General features: G+C 44.0%; 2 protein-coding genes across 2 annotated transcripts in view; one reads left to right on the top strand and one right to left on the bottom strand.

Annotated features, from left to right (window-relative positions):
• The window catches only part of LOC115769983 (calcium uniporter protein, mitochondrial), a 43648-nt gene that overhangs the window by 13418 nt on the left and 5773 nt on the right, over positions 1-24457 (top strand). The window lies entirely within an intron of this gene.
• LOC115769420 (protein javelin) lies at positions 216-21272 on the bottom strand. The gene is made up of 6 exons (XM_030714228.1): positions 21211-21272; positions 7520-8010; positions 7162-7450; positions 1804-5605; positions 1428-1662; positions 216-1367 (listed from the first exon to the last, which is right to left on the bottom strand). The coding sequence occupies exons 1-6, from the start codon at positions 21270-21272 to the stop codon at positions 415-417; spliced, it is 5832 nt and encodes a 1943-aa protein (XP_030570088.1). The 3' UTR covers positions 216-414.

Raw genomic sequence — 24457 nt, 5'->3', positions numbered from 1 at the left:
ACGAGCCGAACGATGGCAACCGCAATGTCAGCTATAATTACAAAAGCCACCCGCTTCGCTGCGGGCGACATTTTTTACAGCTTTTAGTTTATAAATAAATTATAAATAATTTAGCCGGCAGCTGCCGCTGCTCATTATTTATAAATGGTCTATTTATTTGGTCATTGGCTGTAAATCTACAAATAAAAGTTGAGCCTTGTATTGTTTAAAATATTGTTTATATAATATAGTTTTTGGATAATTCTGTTCTCTTGTTTTTGCTTTTGCTTTACCTGTAAAGCTATATAATGCTTATATAATTCTAGTTATATAGTTTATCTATATAGTTTATATATTTCATATATATATTTAGCTTAGGCTTATCGTTTACCCAAACCCCAAAAAGTCGTTGCTTGGTTTCCATTGAGCATTGTCCTACATCCTATCGTCCAGGCTGTCATAGAGGTCGCCATCTGTTTGTCGCTTATCCATGGAGTGCTCTGTCTGATCTGTCTGCTCGGCCTGCTCCTGTTGCTGACGCTCTAGCTCTTTGGCTGGATCGTATACCTCGAATTCCTCGAACTCAATTTCGTCGTATTTGCGACGCTCGTAGATGCTTTTATCATTGGCCACATAATGTCGCACCACGGTCTTGTCCACAATGGACGCACTGCTGCTGGCATTGCTCAGACGACGTTCCTGGCTCACAGCCGTCGCCGTCGTCGCCGCCGCCACCGTCTGATGAATCTCGACTGGGACAATGATTTGCTCACGAGCCATGATTTCCGGCTTTTTGACAATTTTCGGCAATGTTTGCTGCTCATCCAGCGCATTCAATTGCTTGGCCAATTTCTGAGCTTGTGATTGCCGCTGATTGGCAATGGGCGTGCCTGGGTTGACAAGCGTCTTTTCTGCCTGAGGCGGCTGCTGTTTGGCCAACGTATAGGCCAGATCCACATTTTTATTGCGACATACTTTGCTGTTATTGCTGGGCTTATCAGTGCTGCTGCCACGCCCCGCACTTAAGTCAAGGCGTATGTTCATGGCCTGGCTCTGATAAGTCGTTCCGTTTCCATTCTGCTTATCGTGCACATCTTGGCTTTCACTATGCTCCTGCGTCGACGTCGACGCCTCCCGTAGCACATTGATGTGATTATTTACTGTCACTTGTCGGCGGGCTGTCGCCTCCTGGAGCTGTGCCGTCCTGGCAGCGGTGCTTTGACTGTTGATGGTCAGATTGCCATCAGCTGGTGGCTGGTTGCACTCAAAATGATGAACCATTTTGCGCACCACCTCAGTGTCCGTCAGCATGGAGTCGCATTCGTCGGCGCCCGCCAGCTCCAGGCGACTGCTGCAGCTGTTGGACTTCACCAGCTTGAATTTAATGCCTGCCAAAAAGACAATGATGTAGTGCAGTGTAGATAGTGACATGCAACTCGCACGCTTACCCTGATAGGAGTCCGGTTGCTGTTGCTCCGGCTCGTGTTTACAGCTCTCACTGGGTGGACATATATGGCACGTCTCGATTTGACGCACTCGAGAGCGTGTGCCACTGCCCGAATTTCCATCAATCAACTGCGGATTTATCTGCACTGCTGTTGTTGGGGGCGTCTGCCGTTCCAGTACCCTGCCTCCATAGTAGGTAACTGTTGAGCCGCATTCGCGTATTTTGGCCAGTATGTCCTGTCGTATAGAAAGCGAAAGAGAGTGGGGTTGGGATTGAGTTAAGCATTGGGCTTGGCCAAGGCAGCTTAATGTGCTGCCATTAAAGCGTAATGGTCCATCAAGTTGCACGCAGCCAGACACTGGACATCTCTTACTTACATTGCTCACATAATATGACTCGCACATGTCCGTCTCGACATCGTCGTCGTCCTCCTCATTATCATCATGATTATCATCCTCCGGCTCCTGCGTGTGCGCCTCCAGCTGTGCCTGTCCCACATTCTGCTCATAAATTTGCCGGTAACGCGAGTCACCAGCTCCAGCACCGCCCACGCGCCAGGTGCGCCGACTCGCCAGCTTAGCTCTGGCCTTGGCATTCGCCGCATTGCTATTGTGCCGCCGCACCACATCTAGAACGTGCACACCCTTGCAGGCAAGCACTGGTGATTCCTTTGACATGTTCTCTGTCTGATTATGACACTCGCCGCAGGGTGATGACAAATCGCCGCTGGATATGCCGCTCGATAGGCTCGCATTGTCCCAGTGCTTAACTTTGTGCTCCTCCAACAGCTCCATGCCCTTGGGCTGCTCCTCGGCTACGACTGTGCCTGCCGAGCTGCCGCCATAGCTTGTGTCGATGGTCAGATAGCGATAGCCACGTGCCCGACGGCTCTTCGGACTTAGCTGGCAAGCCGAGCCGCCAAACTTTTGCTGGGACTGCACAAGTATGCCCTGGCCGGGGGTGGGCATTACGTTCTGCTCGAAGAAGCGACGCACATTTCGCACCGTGTCCGGATCGGGCAACTCATCCTCGTAGAGTTCCCTGTTGACCCTAACGGGCTGATAGAAAAAGTGTCTCTTGGCGCCCGCGCCGCCTACCTGGCGCTGTCTCGTTTTCTTGGGCGCAGTGGTCTGCTGTGTGCTTGCCAGCCTAGCAGGCTTGGGTGGTGCTGTCTGCGCTGCACCCACTGTTAAGGGTCGCTCGATTTTGGTTCTAACCGGCTCCACAATGACCACATTATTGTTGCTCAGCAGCTCCTGAAAACTGTAATCCTGCAGGTATTGTATGAGTCCATCAAATTGCGCCTCCTTCTTGTTGCGCGCTGTCAGTATGTTGCTGCGGATGAGCTGCTGTGACTTGAGCACCTTGTAGCGTATATGATCAAACTGTGCCGCATCCTCATCATCCTCGCCCTGCGGCTCCTGCGGTGCGGCACTCACAATTGTTGCCTTCTGTGCGCCATCGCCCAGCTCTACAATCTCAATGGAGGGCGGCATGATGCTGCAGTAGTCCGCACTGCTGTCGCTTGGAGGCTTCTCATTCTCTGGCGTTACCTTGTTGCCCAGCTGGAAATGCAGCCGTGAGCTGAGCTCCTTCTCGGTCTCAGGATTGGCCGGCTCATTGCCCGCCAGCTTGTTCCAATAACATTTCACTGCGTCCACTTTTTGCAGATATTCGGTGGCTACTTCCCCGCCGCCATTACTGACATTGCTGGCAATGCTGCGTGAGCTACTGCGTCGCCGCAGGCTGGCCGCTCCATTGGCGCTGCTGCTGCTGTCCACAACATGCAAAATCTGCGGTCGTGACATTTTCTGTCGTCCAAATGAATCGCTGCTGGCCGTTGACAGCACCTTAATGGGACGTGCCTTGTAAATGGCTGCACCGGCGCTGAGCACTCGACGCTCCGGCGGTTTGCCACCTGCTGAGCTGCTGGAGCGTCGCAACGAACGCTGGGAATTCGAGTGCACTGAAGTTGTTGTTGCTGTCGTTGCTGCTTGGCTGCTGTTGACGGCTGTGGTTGAATGGGCCTGCTCCTCTTGAATCGCTTCCGTTTGGATAACGTTGTTTTGCGCGTCGGTGACAATGATTCGAAACGATTGCGGCTGTTCCTGGGACTGTTCCACTGGCTGCTCCTTGGCGCGCTGCCTGATCTCCTGGGCGCGTCGCTCGATTAGCTTGCTGAAATTGGCCACCTCAATGACAGGCGCTTCCTTTGGCTGTTCCAAGTTTGCCAGGGACACTGATAGGTTATCGTTATCGTTTTCGCTCTCGTTATCTATATAGTGCTCGTTAAAATCGTCCTCTGTTATGGGCGGAGGTGGTGGTGGCAGTGGTTCCTCTTCCGCTTCTACAGCCTGCTCAACCTCGACTTCCGTTTCAATTGGTGCGGGTAATTCCTGTTTTAAAGTTTCCTCTTTATCCACTTGACTCGGCTCTGGCTCAGCCGCTACCGCAATTTCTACCGCTGTCTCTGCCGCCGCTGGGTCCTGCTTCGTTTCCTTTTCCGCTGCGTGAGTGGACTCTTCCTTTTCGCGTTGCCTTTCGCGCTCCTCGTATTCCTTTTGCCTGGCCTTCTGATGAGCACGTCCGAACCGCCTTATGGAGTCGTAGGTCTCAGCTCGTGTTACCTGCCCGCTGTCGCCTCCGGCTTTTTGTCGCTTGGATTCCTTGCGCTGCTGCTGCCTTTGCAGATTGTAGGATGTCCGTAGCTCCTTGTCAATGTTCTCGCACACTTTGAGGCTAACGCCAATATTTACATCCGGTAAACTGTGATACTGGTTCTCAGTGAGATTCGATTTGTGCGTCGTCCTCACCACAAAGGTGTCAGTTGCCTGGCGCTTAAGTTCCGGTGGCGCTGGTTGCTTCAGTTCCTCCTGTTTCAGTTTCCGTTTTTCGACTACACTCAGAATCCTGGGCTTGCTGGCTGCACTGGAGGTGAGGCCCACATTAATGGTGCTGCCGGGTGCCTGTTCTACTTTAAGAACTTGTGTGAAGATCTGCGCCTCAACCTTACCGCTGGTCAGCAGGGGTTGTCCCTTCTCTTGCTCCCGCTCTTCTTCCTTCTTGTGCTGCTTCGGTTGCGGCTCATATACCGTATCCTCTATGGAAATGTGCAGCAGGCTGCGTGTTTCCAACTCTCCGCTCTCAAGGCAGCTTGTGAACGTGCGCTGCTCAAAGGACTCGCAGCTCTCGCCAATTAGTGTGCACTCGGAACTATCCTCGGAGGACAAATAAACCGAATCGTAGGCAATGAGCTTTTCCAGTTGTTCGTTGTGTCCACGCTTCAAAGTGCCATCGCTGTCGCTTGCTGCTGTCTCAGTGGGCGTGGTTAGGCTCTCCTCGGCTGCAGTAAGATCCTCCTCCTCGCCGTGCTCCTCCTCGCTGCTCTCGAAGCGTGTACGTGTCGTTGTCGTTAGGCTGATAAGCTCGTAGCTCTCCTCTACGTCTACGCTGTCGCACTGCTGGAAGATTTGCTCAATGTGCGACAGATCGTATTCCTGCTCGGAAAGCGAAGGACTGTCCGTTTGATCGTCCGAATTGCTGGTTGTGGTCTCTGGGAACACGCTGCTCTGGCTGTGCTCCGGACAGGACTCGACGCCTAAATCAATGTGCCGCTGCTGCTGTTGCTGCTGCTGCTGTTGATGGCAGTGATGATGTGCCCGGTGCTGCTGTTGCTGTCTCCGCGATTGATAGATGCGTGGTCTTTCGGTCAGCAGGGTGACCGCCTTTTCGAGTGCCTCAAACTCCAGAGAGGACGGCTGCTGCTGCTGCTCCGAGTGGCTCTGATGCAGCGAGTTCTTAAAATAGTCCGAATTTAAGCTCTCCAAGTCGCTCTTGTCGTTGTGCCACGGATGCAGTTGCTCGCTCAGGCCCAATGCCAAGGCGTCCAAGCGTTTAAGATTGTCGTAGTAGACGTCAAAGTCGCGGGCGTCGCGCTGATGTCGCTGCCGCTGTGGGCAATGATGATGTGTATGTTGCAGCTGCTGCTGCTGCTGTTGCTGCTGTTGTTGCTGTTGCTGTTGCTGTTGTTGCTGTTGTTGCTGTTGCTGCTTCAGCAACTGTTGCTGCTGCTGCTGATGCGAATCGCAAGTGGTTGCGCTGCTTGTGTTGCTCTGTGCGTCCTCTGCCTCAGCCGCTTGCTGTTCACTCGCCGAGTTTTGCTGCTGTTTGTTGTGCAGTCTGTTTGTGGGGAGAAGGGGGCGTTAAAGTGGGAATAGAGATTATAATGATGCTATTGTTTTGCATTTGTCGGTTGTTATCAAAAGTAAATTACAGCCAAGTTCAACAACAATTGTCTGTGGCCTTGCTTGGGCATTGAGACACAGTTGCCAGCCAAACAATTGCATTGACATTGGCCGCAGCTGTGCACGCAATCAATAGCACAGACCATGTGATTTATCATCAGTCAGTCAAATAAACAAGCTAAAGGCGAATAGTGTTGTGTACTTTTGCTACGCTAATTCCAATAGAAAGCTACTGCCGCAGGATAACACTGAAACGAGGGTTGCGTTCAGTCCAAATCGTTTGCCTCGTTAACTAAAAAATGTTCGCAGCAACCCAAACTAAACAAATTACTCGAATGGTTCTAGATTTTTATCACAGCTGAACTAAGCTCGCCGTCAAACCGATTGATGCATGTCATGCCCCCAACTAATCTTTTATTACAGCACATTTCGCATATGCTTTGTACTTTACGTGCTCAACCTTCGCTCTTAGCTATGCCCCGCCCCGTCGCAACACTTTGCCCCCCTGTCAGCGCCCAGCTCAGTTTACAGCTCACGTTGCACTTAGCCGCTTGTTTACTCAGCCACTTGACGCGATGATTTGCGGCAAATTAAATGAAAGCCGGGGGCAAAGCTGCGACTACGACTGGGACTGGAACTGTCATGAGGACAGAAAGTCAGCAGCAGAAGCAGCAGCAGTCACAGCTGTCATTGTCAGGACGCGTATGAGCAATAATGGCAGCGCTTAGAGTCCTGACTGAAAGCATCTGACAGCGTCATAAATCAGCCAAGGATGCGCACAATAAAATGCCACGCTCCCTGCTGCATGTCCGGCTGCAGCTGGTCGAAGAGCAACTTTGTGCTTGAGGCCAAGGGAACTGAAACTTGATTTGAGCACACTTTTTAGCACAATTAACACAATTGGTTATGCAATAGTTTTGCGGTTTTGTAAAACAAAACTATCAGAAGTTGAACGCACAAAACAATTGTCTTGCCAAAAATGAAATTTGCGCCAACCTGTTGAGCGGGCCGCGAACGTCGCGTAACAACTGAAAAGATGCTCGGCGAAATGTGTCTTGGCTGCGGCTTACGTGGCGTATGCGTGTTGTGCTGCCAGCTATACACTAGACAGCACAGTAATTGAGCATCATAATGCAGTATAATTATGAGCTGCTTCTATTATAGATTTTGGCATAAATAATTAAGCTGTCATGGGCTGCAATTCACACGTGCCAGTTAACTGAGTAGCATATTCTTTTTTATAATTTGAGAAATATTTGTGTGAATATTAACTGAGTACAAAATATGCAAACTATTTTTGAAATATTTTGTTTCCTAAGATTTATTTTAATCCTTCCTTGAAAACTTCCTTCACAACTATTTTTATTTCTACTTCTCTCGAAATATTTAGGGAAATTATTTAATTTTTTGATGATCAAATATAGTATTTCTTTCCTAAGCTAATCCCCCCGTACTTTGTTGTCTAGTGTGTTAGTTTTGTGACTCACTTACCGTGGCGATTCGCGGAAAAAACCGCGATTAACTAGCCGCGCACGCGGTATTAGCTGCGATCGCCGGCGACTGCTGTTTGCGGAGCCAATTTGCAGATCGCTAAACGTCTCCTCACGTATCACGGCCAAGCTGCGCGATCTTCGCAAGCTGCACGACTCGCTGCCAAAGTCAAGGAATGTGGCTGTAACAGTCGCTTCGGCTGTGCCTGCCGCCGTTGTGCCAGCTGGCGTGGCAGCTACTGGCGCTGTGGCCGTGGGTGACGGTGCAGCTGGCTCAAAGTTATCATTAACTGAAAACAATTCAATTTCGTGTCATGCTTCAGTGCATCAAACTGAAGGCTGGCCGTCGGCCAACTCACCCGCGTAGTTATCGACCTGCTCAAGCGGCGCTTCCGCATCGAAGTGCCAATAGAACTCGGCTATGTCTAAGGCGTTCTCCTCACGCTCCAGCTGCGTGTAGTCCAAAGAGCGAGCGTTCCTCAGCTGGCCCTGTCCGGAGGACTGGCCGCTTGCCGTGGCAATGCCCACGCGGCACTGCGTCCAATGTGGCTGCGCGTGTGGCGTCAGCGGCGGCTGTGGATGATGCGGGTGGTGCGTCTGATGGTGCAGCTGTCTGTGCCTGTGATCTATGCCAGCGCCAGCTGCGCCATGGCAGCTGGTGGCCAAATCGAGATGCGAAACGGATTTGTGCGTGTGTCGCCAGCCGGCAGCGCGCAGCTGCGGACAGCGTGGATCGTGTGTGGTTTTCTGGTGGTGGTGCGCGTAATGCTGCTGGTAATGATTGCCGCTGGTATCTTCCAGGCGCACGCGATCCACGTAATTGTGCTGATAGCTGTAGCTGTCCTTGCCGCTGTGTGGTAAAGAGAAATCACAGATTTAGTAGAGAGTCTAGAGGGTATCAATAGAAGAATTTTGTTTTTATAAAACGGATCAGTGTCTCTTTAAATTCAATTGCCTGTGCCTTGACCTAGGCTTAAGTTAGCTAAAATGTTTTCACTTTCAATGTCTCTTTAATGTCCACAAATTCAGACAAATTATCTGTTAACTGGACTTTCTTCTATTATTTAAGGTTAGGTTTATAAAACGTTTTACCCTCAAGAAGCACGGTTAAGCTTCCTATTTAGCAGGTAGTGCGCCCTGACCACTAAGTGAATGAGGCCTAAATGTCTAGGCCGATAAACGTAAATTGCATGCATTTATTTGTGTACTCCTACACACACACACACGAACACACACACACACTCACCCAGACACACGTTAAGCACTCACATAAGAGTCAAACTATTTTACGAATCAGCAGAAACTAGGGCAGAGGCAGGCGCAGAGACAAACACAGCAGAAACACTTTGCTCATCGAACCATTTAAGCCAAGCAATTGCTTATTGCCTTTTGCCTGCTTCTCCCCTTAGCTTTTGCCTAGATTTTCTTCTTCTTTGGTTTTCCCTGCAGCTTTATTTCTTCGACTTAAAAGGTTGCGGCACCTTGACGCTGTCCCCCTGCCATGCAGTTGCTGTTAAATGAAGCGTGGAATCTGCGGCAGCTTGGAGGCAACCGTTGCGACAATTGCTCTGTTTTTGCAATGCTTGAATGTGAGGGTGTGGGGGTGACTTTGTAAGTAAAAACCAAAGGTATTTGCCATTTGCAAATGCTGGAAATCTGCTGCGTCGCATTGCATGATTGGTTGCATGGCTTGATTGGACGTTTGTTTAACCATGAACTGCGAAATTGAAAGCCTCAAGCTTGAACTCCTACTAAGCATTATCTTACAAAGTATTAACTAAAGTGGAGAAATTAAAGTCAACGCTATAAATTAATTATTATTAATTATTAATTATTAATTACGATATGAAAGTGTTATATAACCTGCCTAAAGAGCAATCGTTTTTCTTGTGTTTTCCAATGCCGTTGAGAAGCTTTTCTTACAGTCCTTCAATTTGACTTCTATGCCAAGCAGTTCTTCCACTCATTTGCCTTAAAAGAGATATTTGCAATAAAAACAATCTAAATTGGCATTCAACTGCTCAAGAGCTCAGAACCATCTAATCTCCATTATTTACTTAACTTTTACCTGCATATATAAAATAAATACTTTGAGAAATAGCAACGTTTGCGTTTATGCAACATTTGAATAGTATGTTAATTGCCGGAGCCCACAAAAGTTTAGTTGCCCTGACCTTAATGCCACAACTGGCAGCCGAGTCGAAAAAGCCCAGTAGGTTGATAGATGCAGCAGAATGGGTATGAGGACAAAAGAGGATGCTGCCAACTTTGGCGGCGCCCATTACAATTGCAAATGTTGCCATCTAATGCTTAACTATGCGAATGCCAACGTCAGGATTCTGGGGCGCCATTCTGGCGGCCCCTGCTGTTGCCTGTCTGGGTGAAAATGTTGCTGCTGCTGCATCAACTACTGTTGTCCTTGCTTTATGCTAGACTCTCACATTTTACGAGTACTCGTGAGAATGAAAGACGCCGACGCCTGGCTAAAGTTTATGAAGCGGCCCCACAAATTGGCCAGCGGCTGCTTGCAGCTCGACTCCACGATGACCTATATAAAAAGCTACCATATGTGCTTTAATGTGCAGACGTACATATGTTGCCAAACAGACAATTAGCATAAAAAGTGAGCCCACAAGACTACTATGACTTTAACTTCCTTGTATTTTTATTAGAAGAAGCTCTGTATCGTGAATTTGCTTTGTTGGGATTCCTTCTGAGTAGTGGGTATTAGAATAGCTTAGCATATGCACCCAACCGGAATTGCCTTGACTTTACATATCATCTGGCGATGCAGTGGAGTAAGGTGGCAGGTGGCTGGTGGCAGACGGCAGGTGGCTGGCGGCAGGGGGCAGGGGTCGGAGCATGGGCTAATGTACATATTGTTTTTGGTTTTGTAAGAACTTTGTGTCGCGCTTTTGTTTTGTAATTCAATTAAAAGTTAATTAGGTGACTGTCATTAGCGTTGCCAACCCACACAGTGCCCCGCCCATTTGTCGACTCTTTCACTCTTGGCAAAGTCTTGATAGTTTTGCAAGCCAATTTCTTCTTTTTGCCCTTTGCGTGTTTTTGCCAAGCGATTATATGTTTATATTGTGATCTTGTGCAGCTTTTACCTTGAAAAAGATTCTGTTAACTTGGTCATTTCTTACTTTTTTGCTTTCACGTTTTACAGCTTGTCTGCGTAAAGTAGGCTAATATGGTGCACAAGGCCAGCACATAATATATCAAAGTATAATCGAAAATTAAGCTGATATTGCTTATCTTTTAAAGAGATAAAAGATATTTGGAGAAAACTTTAGAATGACTCAGAGCGGTACACAGGGTATCTTCTAGTCGATCAGTCGCGTCTAGAACCATTTTTATTTGTTTTATTGCAATTTCGCATCTTTAATATCTTTTTTATAGTGTTCTTCGCCCCGTTTTCCAGGGGCTTTCAGTCTAATTGCTTTCGAATACAACAACAGAGCGTATACGTATTTTTCAACATTTACGTACACATGTTTACATGTCTCGTATTTTTTTTATATATATATATGCTATGTAAAGAGCACGTTAATTACTTTTTATGCCATTTTATGATTGCCGTTGTCAGCATTTTAAGTATTTAGCAGCAATTTAATCGCAAATTTAATTCGGTCTCAAGTCACGTGTTTGTTTTTAGTGGCATTTTATATGCGATTTAACTTATTTGAGACGTGTGCGGCATACTCTCGTCATTTTTTGCACGTTTATAAAAAAGTTTCCGGATTTTTTTGTACCAAAAGTTTGATGCCAATAAACGTTTTAAAAGAATATATTTAAATTTGCAAACGACAGCGGCATGTAATTAAAACGTCATAATTTATGCTACGGAAAGCATGAAAAAATGTTGAAAAATTAAAAAACAAACATGAAAATCAATAACTTAATTAAATGAGAGAAATGTAAACTGTTTATGCCATTCAACAACTGCTTTAATAAAAACTGCACAAAAAAGACACGCGAGTTATTGCTCATTACTGTAAAAGCAGCTAATTTAATTATATGCAAGAGTAAGCTACACATGGAAATATAAAACAAAAAAACAAACAAAGATCTTCGCGAAAAAGTTTCGTGCCAAAATGAAAACGGGCAACTTGCATGACAGCTTCAAATTAATTAACACAGAAAACTATTGGGCGAATAAAAAGAAAAAAAAAAAAAAAACAGAAAACAATAAGCAACTGCTAACAATTTACATGAAAAACAGCAACAATAAACGAAGCATAAACTCGAAAAATATAAGAAAAAATAAAAAAAAACTAGAAAAAAGAACCGTAAAAAAAGATATATTGCAATGGAGCTTTTCACACAGCATATTTTATAATTGCACAACTAGAATAAATATAAAAAAAATATATACATATTAGAGATGAAGAAGAAGCAAAGCCAAACGCGCACACTTGAACAATCAGAGCATACACAGATTGAAGAGCCGATGAGCTGAAGCGGGGCAGGGGGGGGCAACAGGGCGGGCCTGTCAAAACGAATTGCCTAGAAGGCAGCTGCCAAAAACCTGATGACAGCACCGCAGGCGAACGGCAGCGGCAACGACAACAACACGCGACATTTGCAATGACATTTTCGAAAATTTGGCAATTTCCACGATGATTCCATCGACCAGGCAACAACAATAGCAACAGCAACAACAACAGCAACAACAACAACAGCGCAGCGAACGATGCTAATGGCGCTGCGGGCAACTAACGGCGAGTGCAGAGTGAAAGAGCGGGAGAGAGAAAGAGAGCAAGTGGTGACGCTAACCATAGCGATGCCCTCTCCCTAATAAATGCTAAATCAATTGACTTGCCTTCGCCTAGCCACAAATTGCATTTGAGCCATGACACGAACCCAATTCCAAACAATGTCGAACCTCATCGTAGATTATATGGAAATTGCAACGGCTGCCAACTATAAGGAATAATTAGTTTGCGACTGTCAAGAGGACAGTGGAAACTGCAGCCCATTTGGCCACGATAGATGAGCGGAAAAGCGCATAATAAATGTCAGCCTAAAGCAAATTGCCAAAAAGGTAATTGTTTTTATGGTTTTTCTCTTACGCTGCAAAAGTTGTCTTTTGTAATACCATGAAGGTTTTAAAAGTGCATCAAATGTGATTATCGGTTTGTTATTTGCCATACTAGAACTTGTATAAATATATTTATACTTATTACAACTCTGCATATTGAATAGATACATTTTCTATGATCGTCTACCACTGTGCACTAACTGCATAGAGTCCACACTGTTGCTAAGTATTTCAAAGCACTTAATGTCGGGATTTTTCGAGTTTTTGTTGTAGTTGTGTAGGCCTGGCAAACGTGGGCAGCTTAATTATTCAGTAGAAAAACAGGTAAAGTACCTAGCTGCTGGGCTCATAACCAAAAGTTCCCTTTCCAAGCTAGACTCAAACCGTTTTGCAAACTTTGCCAGCTTCTGCCGTAAAACTAATTTAAGCTGACATCAATCATTTTCGCAATATGCCAGGCGGAATTAATGGCCTCAAAGATGGGGCTAATGCTTGTCCACAATTACCTTTATCTATGCGCCAATCCTTAAAGTTACCCTAATGCAAATGGTAATGGCCAGATTAATTTAGTCATTGATGCTGCTGGAAAAGCGCCGACAACGTTGCGAATATTGTTAATGATGCTGCGGCTCTGTTTGCCATAAACGCAAATATTGTTAAATTGTTTGCGCGCGTGTGTATGTGTGTGAGTGTGTGTTTGCCGTCTTGTATTGTGTATCTTGTGGTTGGCCCACTTTGACGCCGGCGCCGTGGCCCAGTGCAAATAAATACAACGGAGCTTCTCTATTTGCACGGTTTTGGCCAAAGCCGCAGCTACGCTTGAAGACTACAGAGAAGGGAGGGGGGCGCGTTGAGCGGGGCCGGGCTGCAGCTTTCTAATGGCGGCGCCGCCTTTTGCACAGTTTGTTGATTTTTGTGGTTAAGGCTAAAAATGTTTTTATTGCGCATGAAATTGGCCAAAAAGCTATAACAAAAACAACAACACGTTAAGTCCGAACTCTAAAAAAAAAATACAACGCACGCTTTGTATTTCGCCTCTCTCCCTCTCTGTCTCTCTCTCTCTCTTTCGCGTTTGTGCACTTGTTTTTTCGCCGCACTTTCCGACTCGGCTCTCGCGGCTCGTTTGTTTGTTTGTGTTGCGCGCGCGTTTGCGTCTCGCGAAAGACTGACGCGGCGTCTGCTGCGCGCAAGCTGCGCAGCCATTTTCGACGCGGCTGCGGCTGCGCAGCGCTGAAGCTGGCTTTGACGTCGCTACAGACCACGCTCTGCCGCTGCTTTGTATTTTTCACTGCCAAGCATTTTAACAGTCTCTCGCCCACCCCTTCCCTTTGGCGCTTGTGCTTAAGGTTAACAAAATTACATGCAACAGTTGCCACAGCAACAGCAACAGCAACAACAACAGCAACAACAGCAACAATGAAGTAATTTTTGTACTTGGGCCTACAAAATTTCTCAAGTCTTGCGTTGACTCTTGTTTCATTTTGTTACCGCGTACTTTTAATGCAATTTTTTAACTTTAGCGCGACATTTTTTTTTGATGTTTTCTCATGCTTTTTTTTTGTACTTGGGTTGTAATTGTTATTGTTGCATTAATTGAGTTTCGCTTGCGGGGCACAATTGAAAAGTAAAAGTAATTTAGAGCTCAATTAAACCAACGCAACTGCTAACTTTTGCCCATTAAACTGAACTCTTAACGCTTTTGGGAATTGGCAACAACAGCAGCAGCAACAAGTCGCACGTGTTGCCGATTTTCGAGCACTCAAATTTACTCATATTTAAGCCGACATGTGACTGACCCCATCCCAGTGAAAGGTTGACCAAAACTGCTGCCATTTGCATGGCACGTGAGAGTACAATCAGAGTCCAGAATTAAGCTGGAAATCAGTCAGTTTTGGGTCTTAGCTTTGGGTTCTGAAATGCATAAATGATGTTCCTTATAAAAATATCTGAAACTTGTTTTAACTCTTAATTTATTGAAGCAGTTAAGAGATTTTAAAATGTATCATTTTATGGTCGGCTTGTGCTGAGTAGACTGTCCCTATACTACAATAGATCTTGTAAATGCAAGTATAAAGTGTTACCAAAAATATAACAATTAAGAATATCAATCTGTGACATTTACAATTACACTCAAAACTCAATCGTAAGGTTAACTTGAAGAGAAACCTTCACATGATCTAATCATATTTAAAATAATATTAGCATTACCTTTTAACCGCTTCTATTTATTTAATTTCGAGCCACTGTAATGTCGTAATGTGACAATTACTTAAAAATGAAATGAAATTAAGGTAAAGTCAACAAAAGTGGGCAATGCTAATAGGTCGCTCTGTTGGGCGGCAAGCAATGAACTCGGCTGAACTGTGAGTACAGCGGCACGTTAATTGAACTCTTGACGTGCTGCTGGCTGGTGTTTTGTTTAGCCTTTGCTGGTATGTTGGCTATTTCGTCATCGGCCAAAGCGTCACCTAGTTAAGTGTGAGTGTGCGTAAGTGTGTGTGCGAGTGGTTTATGCCTGGCCTGGCGCACAGCAACAATAGCAGCGGAAATGCGTTACTCACACAGCTGCAGTTGCCGGCACATGAAGCACACTCCAAAGCTGGAGCAGTGCCGGAAGTGAGCGAGTTACTCATAAAAACATTAGCAACAAAAACCAGCTTGCAACACTTAGAGTGTGTGGCACTTGTCTGAGTGTGCGTGAGTGTGTGTGTGTGTGTGTGTCTCTCGTGTGTCGCCCGCTGAAAAGAGTTTTGGTCTGCAGTGAAGCGTGAATACATCGAAATGACGTAAAACTGAATTACTAAAAGCAGCCGCGAAGCCAACCAAACAAAATAGCACCCAAAAGGCAAACTCGCCTCACACAGCTGCCCCTTTCCACCTAACATTTTGGTCAGTTTTTCGACTGGAATTCTGCGTGATGTGGGCGAAATTAGTTCAAAATGTTCTGACGTGTGACGATGCATGAAAATGGGATGCAAAGCTTCGGACACGGGTCCCGTGTTGGGGCCAACCCAACAGGTTCGGGTTCGGGTTGGAGCTGGGGTTGGGGTTCCTGTTGCCTTTTGCCTTTTGTTTTCTCGATGCTCTCATTCTCTCTGCTCAGCGACCGTAACCAATGAAATATTCTCTCTTTGGCCCTTTCAGTTTTTAATGCTTCCCACTGGCCACACACGCACAATAGAACTTTTTGTTTATAAAAAACATGTAGTTTTTATCCATTCATAGCAAAAAGCGATTTTCATGTCATAAATTAAGTCAACCACGACGACCGCAGCTTATTTTTCGTGCAAATATTGTTGGCCAGTTCAGCATTTATTTTCTTGTGCGTCACAGAGTCTGGTGTTTGGAGCAGCGTGGCCATTGCTTCTACTCAGATAAAGAGGCTGTCAACTTAACTGCCGTGCAGTTTGATAGCCTGCAGGATGCGCCGACACATTGTCTGAAGGAGTGCAACAAAAACAGAAAGCGTTACCGCAAGAGGATGCCCAGAGCTTGAAGGTGTCCGCTGGACGGAGTTTTATGTTTACAAATGAATGAAATGTTGATGCAGAAATAGTATAGAAGTACACAACTTGTGCAGCAAGGCCGGTAGCATGAACATCGGTTAGTTTTTGACAGAGTAATTGAAGTTTCTGCTGCTCAAGCTAAGGAAATTGTGCTGTCGAATCAAGACCGAAAATGTATTCCCAATGGAAATTGGTTTTGTTTTTACCAAATTAAGGCAGTGAAAATCGATTCAATGTAACTTAAAACTTGATCAAGAACTGCAGCTGCCTTGGCTGCTTGCTGCTTGCTGCTTGCCGTGGCACGTAATGCGTCCAAATGAATATGAATTGTCCAGTGTGCAACCAAGACGTACATTTCAACATAAAACTGTAAACCTGAGCAGCGTTTTGTAGTGTTAGCTGTGGCTATCAAATGAAATTCGCCCCTTGTGGCGCCTAATGTGCGTACGTGTGGAAATATGCTGTGCATCTCGACACTGTCCAGCTGAGACTGTCTGCCGCCAAGTGCAAAACAGCAGCAGCAACAACAACAACAATAAGTTGGGGCACAAATGGTAGCTGCTGCAGCAAGGGTCAGTCCATTCTGTGATTTGTGTGCATATAATGCGAGTGTTGTTTATGTGTCTATGCCAAGTAGCTGCAAGTATTTTTATTAAAAAAAGCTGAACGAATTTTCCGAAGTGCACATTGCGAATGCAACCGTAAGCCGGAAAGTACTTGCAATGCTCTAACGACACGAATGTTGCGCCAATTTGCATCTGCCATTGCAGAAGTCTTTCTCTCTCTCTCTGTAAGGCTGCCTTTTAAATTTTGAATGCTAAGCGAATCATGCCGCATGCCACGTCAAGGCTCAACTTGACTACATTTGCCTTTATGCCCTAGTCGGATTGTTCCGCCGCTGTGTTGCGCGCTTCGCATGGCGGCGGACTATGGCGCATTGCCTGGGTAATTGTGCCTAAGGTGTACGTAGCGACAGCCTGGGCAACTCTTGAATTTTTCAGTTCCGACGGGCAACTCAGTTTTGACGGCTTTCTGTGCGCGCCGTCTTTAATGTGCCAAGAACGAACCGAAGTGGAAAAATCCAATATAACGGCAACTTAAACACACACAACACACAACAACAGCCACAATAATGATAAACACAGCCTCCATTCTATTCTTAACTAGAACAACATCATCAACAAACCTGTTCCCAATCTCTGCCTCCTGCCTGCTTCTCGAAACTGCTTACTCTTTGCATATGCATAAGAAATGAAACTTTTTACTTTAGGTTTTTTGTTTCCCTGTGGAGTAAATCAGAAGTACGACCAACTTGTTTACCGGTTTTCTGCCATATTCGTTTGTGGTTATATTGCATGTTAACTACAAGGGAATATTACATACATTTGGGCCATGCAGCATGGCTTTAAGCCAGCTTCCCATCTTCAAATCCTTGTTGGCAATTTGCTATGTTTTACATAAACAACAAAGTGTTCGAGCACTTCTCATAAAATACGTGAAAATGTGTGAAAAACTAGTTTACAAATGGCTTAAAAGTGCTTCAAAGTCATCAAGAGCTTCAAGAGGCCCATTAGTTAAATTAAATAACTAAATTATCCAACTAAAGTCGAGTTCAAGTTAGATAAGATTTAAAGAAATATAGCTTAATACCATTTAAATAGTTCACATAAGCTACTCGCCCACAGCAGCCAATAAAGTTACTCTGTTTATAAAAATATTTACTCTGGAATTTTTTCAACAAATGTCGGCTAAGCTAAGTGAAGTTTCTCCTGCGGCAAATATGTTTGCTATTTTTTATATATTTATGTTTTTCATATAAATTCACATATGCACAATGTTGTTTTTTTTTTTTTTTTGGTCTATCTGCCTGCCAGCAGCTTGTGAATGTAAACAAGACTGACAGCCCAATGGAGCGTGTAAGCTGGAGATGCGGGAAGGGTTACGAGGGTCTCACAAATGTATGCAAATATTAAACGGAGCGCGTGTGTTAAGCCCCGCCCCTAGCTATATTTGTGTGAAAGTGAACAAGTGTATGCCATTAAATTAGATAAAGTGCATAAGTTTGAACAAAAATTGATTTTTGCTTTGCTGCCGAATGGATTTATTTATTTTTATTTTGTTCTGTCAATTTGCATAAGATATATAACAATTGGGGAAAGGAAATCGCAGCAGATAATCAGACATTGAATAGGAAATGCTTGACAGAAGGAAAGGCAGACCGGCAGGAGACGGGCCATATCCGTTTTGGTCTGACATTGACAATATCGTAGTCTAATTACGGGCGCCGCTTGAGCTATAGCTTGCGGGTGTAATTCGTAGCGCCTTTCGCCTCGCGCTTGTGGCATGCAACATAGACTGCCTGCCAATTTGTGTTGTCTGCCTTTAGGCGCTGCGAAAATTGCTTCCCCCATTTTTTTTCGGTTTTTGCTGTTGCACGCAGACAATTTGCAACAGCTACTCGTCCTTTTTCCTTTCTTTATTGAAGCATTTTTCCTGTCTATTTTTCTCGTTTCTCTTATTGTGCAATTAACTATGAAATTTATATGATGCTTGAGAAAATATGCACATCATTATAAACTACAGGCAAATGTAATTATTTGCTATTTCTAGGTCATTTCATGTACGTGTATTCTGCATATATATATGTATATTCGAAAAAGTTTTTATCCACAACTAATTGGTAAAGTTTCCCGGGGCCTTTTTAGCTCTTCACAGTTCACTCTGTGTTCGGTTTCGCCTGTGTTAAGGGCCTGTCAACATTTGCTATTTTTAAGCTTCATAATTAAATTTGCAAAGTTCCGCAGTAACCAATTGCAGTGGTTGCTATAGTTGTTGTTGTGATTGCTGGCGTTGTTTTGGTTTTTGGCCAAGTACAAACTTTTTAACGAACATCGAAAGTCAAACTTTCAAACATTCACAAGAGTATTTTATGCAAATTCGCTCATACATTCGATAAATTTATTTATACCTTACGACAATTGCCTGCTGAAAAAACATTTCTAAACAACAATTTTCTCACATTTCTTTGCAGGTAAGTTGACACGTAAAACAAAGCTGGGAAAGGTCAAATAGTACACAATGGGTATGCACACACTCTATCTATCTATCTCTCTCTCCCTCTCTATTTCTATCCCACACACACACATGTCTCACTTGCACGCACACGTTTAAAGGCATCTAACGACATTTTTATGTCAATTTCAATGAAACTTGTGAAACGTGACTAAATGTCAGGGATCTGTTCCCTTTGAATGCCTCTAACCCGGCCGAGCCCACAGCTGAGCCTGTGCCCATCTGTAGTTGTAGATGTATATGAAATATATACATAGATCGATTTCTTAATAATGCCCAGCGTCCCGAAAGTAGTCACAAATTTCTTGTCTCTAACATCTTTATGTGCAACACACACAATACACACATTCCACATGCGCACCCCCTGCCCACTCTTCCCGAATTCCACGCGTCGTTAACAGCCTGTCAATAAAACAAATTTACTGCTCCATCCATGCAATAGCCTTGCTTCCTGCCAGCATCCCCACCAATCGCCCACCTCCCCAGCTGCCCGCTCTGTGCACATGCAAATGAGGCAACGCCTGTGCGTATGCAACGCAGCGGATAAAGAGTGCCAACTGTGGAGAACACAATTCAATTTGGGAATAAAAATTCAATTTTTGGTCAAAATGTGAGCCGCCTGTTTGCCAGGCTGTTCATGCGTATGGGAACAACTTTCGTGGCGCTTTTCAATCGTTTAAAGTTGGGTGGGTAGCACGAGTATTAAAACTTATAAGAAGCCCAAATATTAAATGCAAATACATAAATATTGCAACACATTTATTGCAATTTTTCGAGATTCATTTTAATTTTCACTGTAATTTCCCAATGTTTTAAAACCACCATCCTAAAAGTATGCTATAGTTTGTATCATATCAAAATCCAAGTTAAAGCTCAGTACAGAATAAAACCTTTTCCGATAAAAGAAGGGTAAACGTAAAAATTTGAACGGAATTAAGTCCTATTTGATATCAATTTTTAGAAATATTCTAATTATTATAAAGTGCAACCATTTTAATTAACAAAATGCATCAAATGGGCAGTCGAATATCTCAATTAGTATCAACTTAATCGGACTTCTCAAATCTAATAGCTCACCAGCCTATGATAGACATATGAAGCATCCCCTCGATTTTGTCTAAGCACCAATGTCAACTCAGTTGGCAGCTGCCTCATATTGGTGTTTGAGCTTCACCAGTGAGTGGCAGCTGGTAAATCGCTTCCATGATATACTCCAACCCGGCAAATAGTTTTTGTTACGGCAACGCCCCGACCATCTGTGTCAGACCATTTTTCTGTTATATGTGGGCGCTGCTAGTCGTTTTTAATTGCTGTTCTTCTTGCAATTGTGCTCCATATTTGAGAGCCGCCTCTTGTGGCGCCCCAGTTTAACTGGCATTTCATTAATTGGAAAAATGTTTGAAGCATGCAGGCTCATTCCAGGCATCTTCGTTCGGCAAATCAGTATCGATTTTAATGCTTGAGCACCCAAAAAATTGACAGGCGCTAATTGTAAGAAAGGAAAAAGAATTCGGTATCTGGTTGTCTTTTGTTTTAATTTCGCGCTCGTCGCAGGCTGGGGGCAATTTAATTATAAAGCAGCACGCGTTATTCAAGAAACCCGTAAAGTTTCCTTTTTTTGGCCTTTCACCGTCCAGAAGTTGGCCTGGATATGAACATGGTTGGGACTTTCCTTTAAAACATTGTGCTTCAAACTTTGTTCGACATTCTGATTTTCCTTTGTCTTGGCCTTGTTGCACACATACCAGCTCGTATGTACGACCGTTTTTATATTCTTTGTTATTTTTTTTTTTGTCGGATGAAAAGATTTAAAGTGATAACAAAGCGAAAGCCGAGGAAGTTTCGGCTAAAAAACCTAATAAAATTATTTTTAGATTGCAAATATTTTTGCTTCTTTTTGTTCTTGATGCAGTCAGGCAAAAGAGGTATAGAAACATTTGCGAATTGTCGAAGTATTAAAGAGTGTGTGAAAGTTTAAATATTTGTATACATTTGTCTCTTAAACTGCAAAATTAAGCTTGCTGGCCATTGCTCTAAGAGCCCTTCTCGGTGCTTCTCACATAATTGAAGTACCTATTGCCAGTTACTGGCTGACCTCATGATATCAAATCAGCTTTTAGAAGGTTTCTCGCCTTGTTACCCCTTTTTGGAGCCAGAACACATAAATTGGTTGACCAAATGGCAACCCCGCCATAAATATTGATGCCCAGTTGTAGCTTATTATATGGAGCTGCCTTTTACACGATTTCCGGCATACGTCATTGACTTTTATGGCCCACAACTGTCGGACGTAAAATGTCCTCTCAAGTGGCAAGAAGCCACTTTAGCCAACCCCCCTGTGCAGACATATGTACATGGTTTCTTAGCGCCTGTCCTTGGCTGTAACTTAAGAGTTGACCCAGTAGAAGACGTAGTTTGGACTTACCGCTTGTCCCGCTGGCGCGAGGATGTCGACGTTTGTGACGTTCGAAAGTATCCGTTGCCCATCGTGCCGCCATAGCAGAGGCTGTGACTCTGTCCGGAGCCTATTTTGACGCGCAAAATGTGCCGGATTCAGCGTCAAACCAGTTAAAATCACGCTTTCTCCACGCCGCAACCAGAGACTTCTTTAGATGTTGATGAGGTTGAGCAGCGCCTGCAAGTGGCAGATAATATGCTTGAAAATGTTCTTGTCAAACTTAGCGCAATTAATTTAAGTTAAGGCAACTCTCAATACACATGAGCTGCATACGCGAAGGGTATTCAAGTCTGTGGCTCGTATAATGGGAGCTCAAGTGGGGCCACTTCACGCCGCAAGCGGGGCACAACACTTGAGGCAATCACAAGCTGTAGAGCCCGCTGCCACCAAAGTTCAAAGTGTCCACACCAGCTGAACAGGTGCTTTTCAAGTTTTCTCGAGTTTACACATCGTTGCCTTGTTTTTCACTGGGTCAGCTTGGAGCAAGATATCCAAATGGGATTACATATTGTGTAATTTCCGCTGTGTGCACAGCCTGAAGGCCATGCACTGGAGAACTCGCACTCTACAGAGATCGATTATGGGATGCAGCTGCAGCAATTTTTGTGCTACAAATGAAGTACATCCAAAAGGAAATTTCATAAAATCAGTTACGCCATCTAACACAAAAGAGAATAACATGAAGACGAACAGACTGCACTAGAATGAAGCGAAAAAAGGAAGAATAAAGAAAATAAAGCTTAAGAGATAAACTGCGATTTATAAGACAGAAATTCATGGTGCATGATGTTGGATAAACAAGCTAATATAACACCTCTAAAAAAAGCATGTAGAATTATATGGATAATATCAAAGATATATGGGTATTTATATATGGTATATATATTTATTGGGTGGCTACATTTATTAATGTCCATCTATGCATTTATCATTTATCGGATAACTCTTATGCTGGAAAAGAACTACTGTGTAAATGATGTATTGACCCAGCTGCTTTCGCATGCTTAAAAGTCTGAAATCTAAATAGTGTACAAAGCACACAAGAAGCAAAAAGTTGACCCACACCAAACTTTTCACACATACAATGGCTGCATTCCATAATGTGGCCTTAAAAAAGTGCAAAAAAGCATTGCCTACTTTCGCGCGCAATGTAGTTTTTTTTTGGCTTTGTTTACATTTGTTAGCCCGCATGCGGCTGCTGTTAAGTTTATTGTGCAAACTGCGCAATTGCTTTGACTGTTTGCGCAAACACACGCGAGGCGGCAGCACCAGCAACATCAGCCCAAGGTAAAGCCCCTTAACACGCGCCAACCGCATTCCTGGGCGAGCATGAAAAGCCAACGCAACTAAAATATTAAAAGCCTAAGCACAACGGATAACACAATAGCCGCTGCGGTTGCCGCGGTTACACACACACACACACAGACACACACACAAAGAGAGACACACGCACACGCATAAAAGAAAAAGTCGCCGCTCTTGTTAAATTTTCCAAAGTGCATCCAACTTTTTCCCTTTTTGCACCCCGCTCTGTGGCTAACGCAGCCTTTTTTATTAATTAATTGAACCGAGTAGTTTTCTACTATTCATCGCAATTACAATTTAAAATTTGGAATTCATTCTCGAGTTTAGCCTTAATTTATGTTGCCACAAACTGATTTGAACTTGAAAGCGTCATAAATTGCGATTTATTCAATGGCCACAGCGTTCAAAATCTGGCAACAAATTTATTGCCCCGCATATCATAAATATACAAAAGGGGGGGAATATATATATATATACACACAAGTATATTTGTCGTATACAAGCGTATATAAAGGTCGGCATATAAAAGAGAGCCTGCAATTTCATAAATATTTGATTAGCTTAAAGGCATATTTGGAGTTATGTTTTGCTGTTTTGATTTTGTTCTATTAAGTTTTGTGTTCTTGCTCAACTCTTAAGTTACACTTGCAATTTTGTTGTTGCTCTTAAATTTAAAGCATTTTGAGTGTGTTTTAAGCTTGAAATGGGATAACGAAGGGCATCGTATAAAATAACTGGTCTTAAACAGACCAAAGTGGTCAGGATAGCAAAGGGCTGTGCGAAAAGTCCAAAGCAAATAGGTTTGGAGCGAAAGCTGAAAGCCAGTCAAAGCTTTATTATACAAAGGGGAAGCGGATTAATGTACTAAGTGGGGGGTTAGAGATATATTGTTTTTCAGGAAATTCCATTAAAGTAAGTGCTTAAGCCATATTCAAAAGAAACAGACACTTGTCGTGCATTATAAAGTCAACAAATGCTTAATAAATTGTTTAATTGCCTTAATTTGTTATAGCTCTAATATTAGAGCTCTTGTAATTTACGTGACTTATTCAAAATCAGACAACTTTGCAACTTATCATGCAGTCTGTGGCTGACAAAAGCATTCAACTGCCTGCCACACGGCTGTCAACTCCGCCCGCATTTCATCACTCTCTGCATTAATGTCGCGCGTTGTGCGTGTCATTTCCTGGTTTTTGATACAAAAAAAAATAAAAGAAAGATGTCACAGGACTTGGGTCCTGCCTACGTCCGGGGCGCGTGTCTTCATCAACATTTTGGGGCCAGTCACAGTCTGTTTTTTTTTCGCTGCTTTTTAACACATTTACTCGAGTTTGTTGGTGTTTTTTATGTGCATTTTGCGTGGCGTTAACTGCACGTGCCATCAATTTTAACTGCGATTTTTTTCTCACTCCTACTGCTGCCTTCCTTTTTTTATATGCTGCCCTTTTTTGTGGGCGCTGTTTGTTTTCTGATTCATTATGCAGAAGAAAAGGTGCCGGCGCAGCAGCTGCTTCTGCACTTTTCGCCTGCCGCTTGCCATTTTCTTCTCTTTTTTTTTTTAATTTTTCTTCTTTCTCTTCTTCTGTATGCCACGCCTCGCCTAACACCTTTTCATGAAAAATTTTAATTTCATTTTACTTATTTTCTGGCACGCCTATTTTTCTTTTTTTTATGTGTTCTTTGTGTTTTTTTTCGCTGCTCTCCGTTGCCAGGCGAGGATTTTGGGCGCCTCAATTTGAGAGATTTGAAGGCGCTTCTGCGAGCACGCGGCCAGAGCGTAACGGGCAAAAAGCAAACACTAATTGAACGCTTAAAGAACACAACAGCTACAACAACAACAGCAACAACAACAACGATAGTATCAGCAGGCGATCCAACAACTACAACAACACCAATTGGTAAAACAGGA

This window comes from Drosophila novamexicana, unplaced genomic scaffold (genome assembly GCF_003285875.2).
Source record: "Drosophila novamexicana strain 15010-1031.04,08,12 unplaced genomic scaffold, DnovRS2.1 tig00004554-arrow-pilon, whole genome shotgun sequence".
In the NCBI taxonomy this organism is placed as follows: domain Eukaryota; kingdom Metazoa; phylum Arthropoda; class Insecta; order Diptera; family Drosophilidae; genus Drosophila; species Drosophila novamexicana.
The sequence above is the reverse complement of the archived record's forward strand: the minus strand, read 5'-3'. Positions and strand labels throughout refer to the sequence as shown.

Bases quoted from the DNA above. Each gene is read 5' to 3' on its own strand.
- LOC115769420 (XM_030714228.1), bottom strand. From the start codon at position 21,272: ATGGGCAACGGATACTTTCGAACGTCACAAACGTCGACATCCTCGCGC. The intron at 8,011-21,210 runs GTAAGTCCAAAC...TTTACCACACAG, and splicing joins TCGCGCCAGCGGGACAAGCG to CGGCAAGGACAGCTACAGCT. The intron at 7,451-7,519 runs GTGAGTTGGCCG...AATTGTTTTCAG, and splicing joins GCAGGTCGATAACTACGCGG to TTAATGATAACTTTGAGCCA.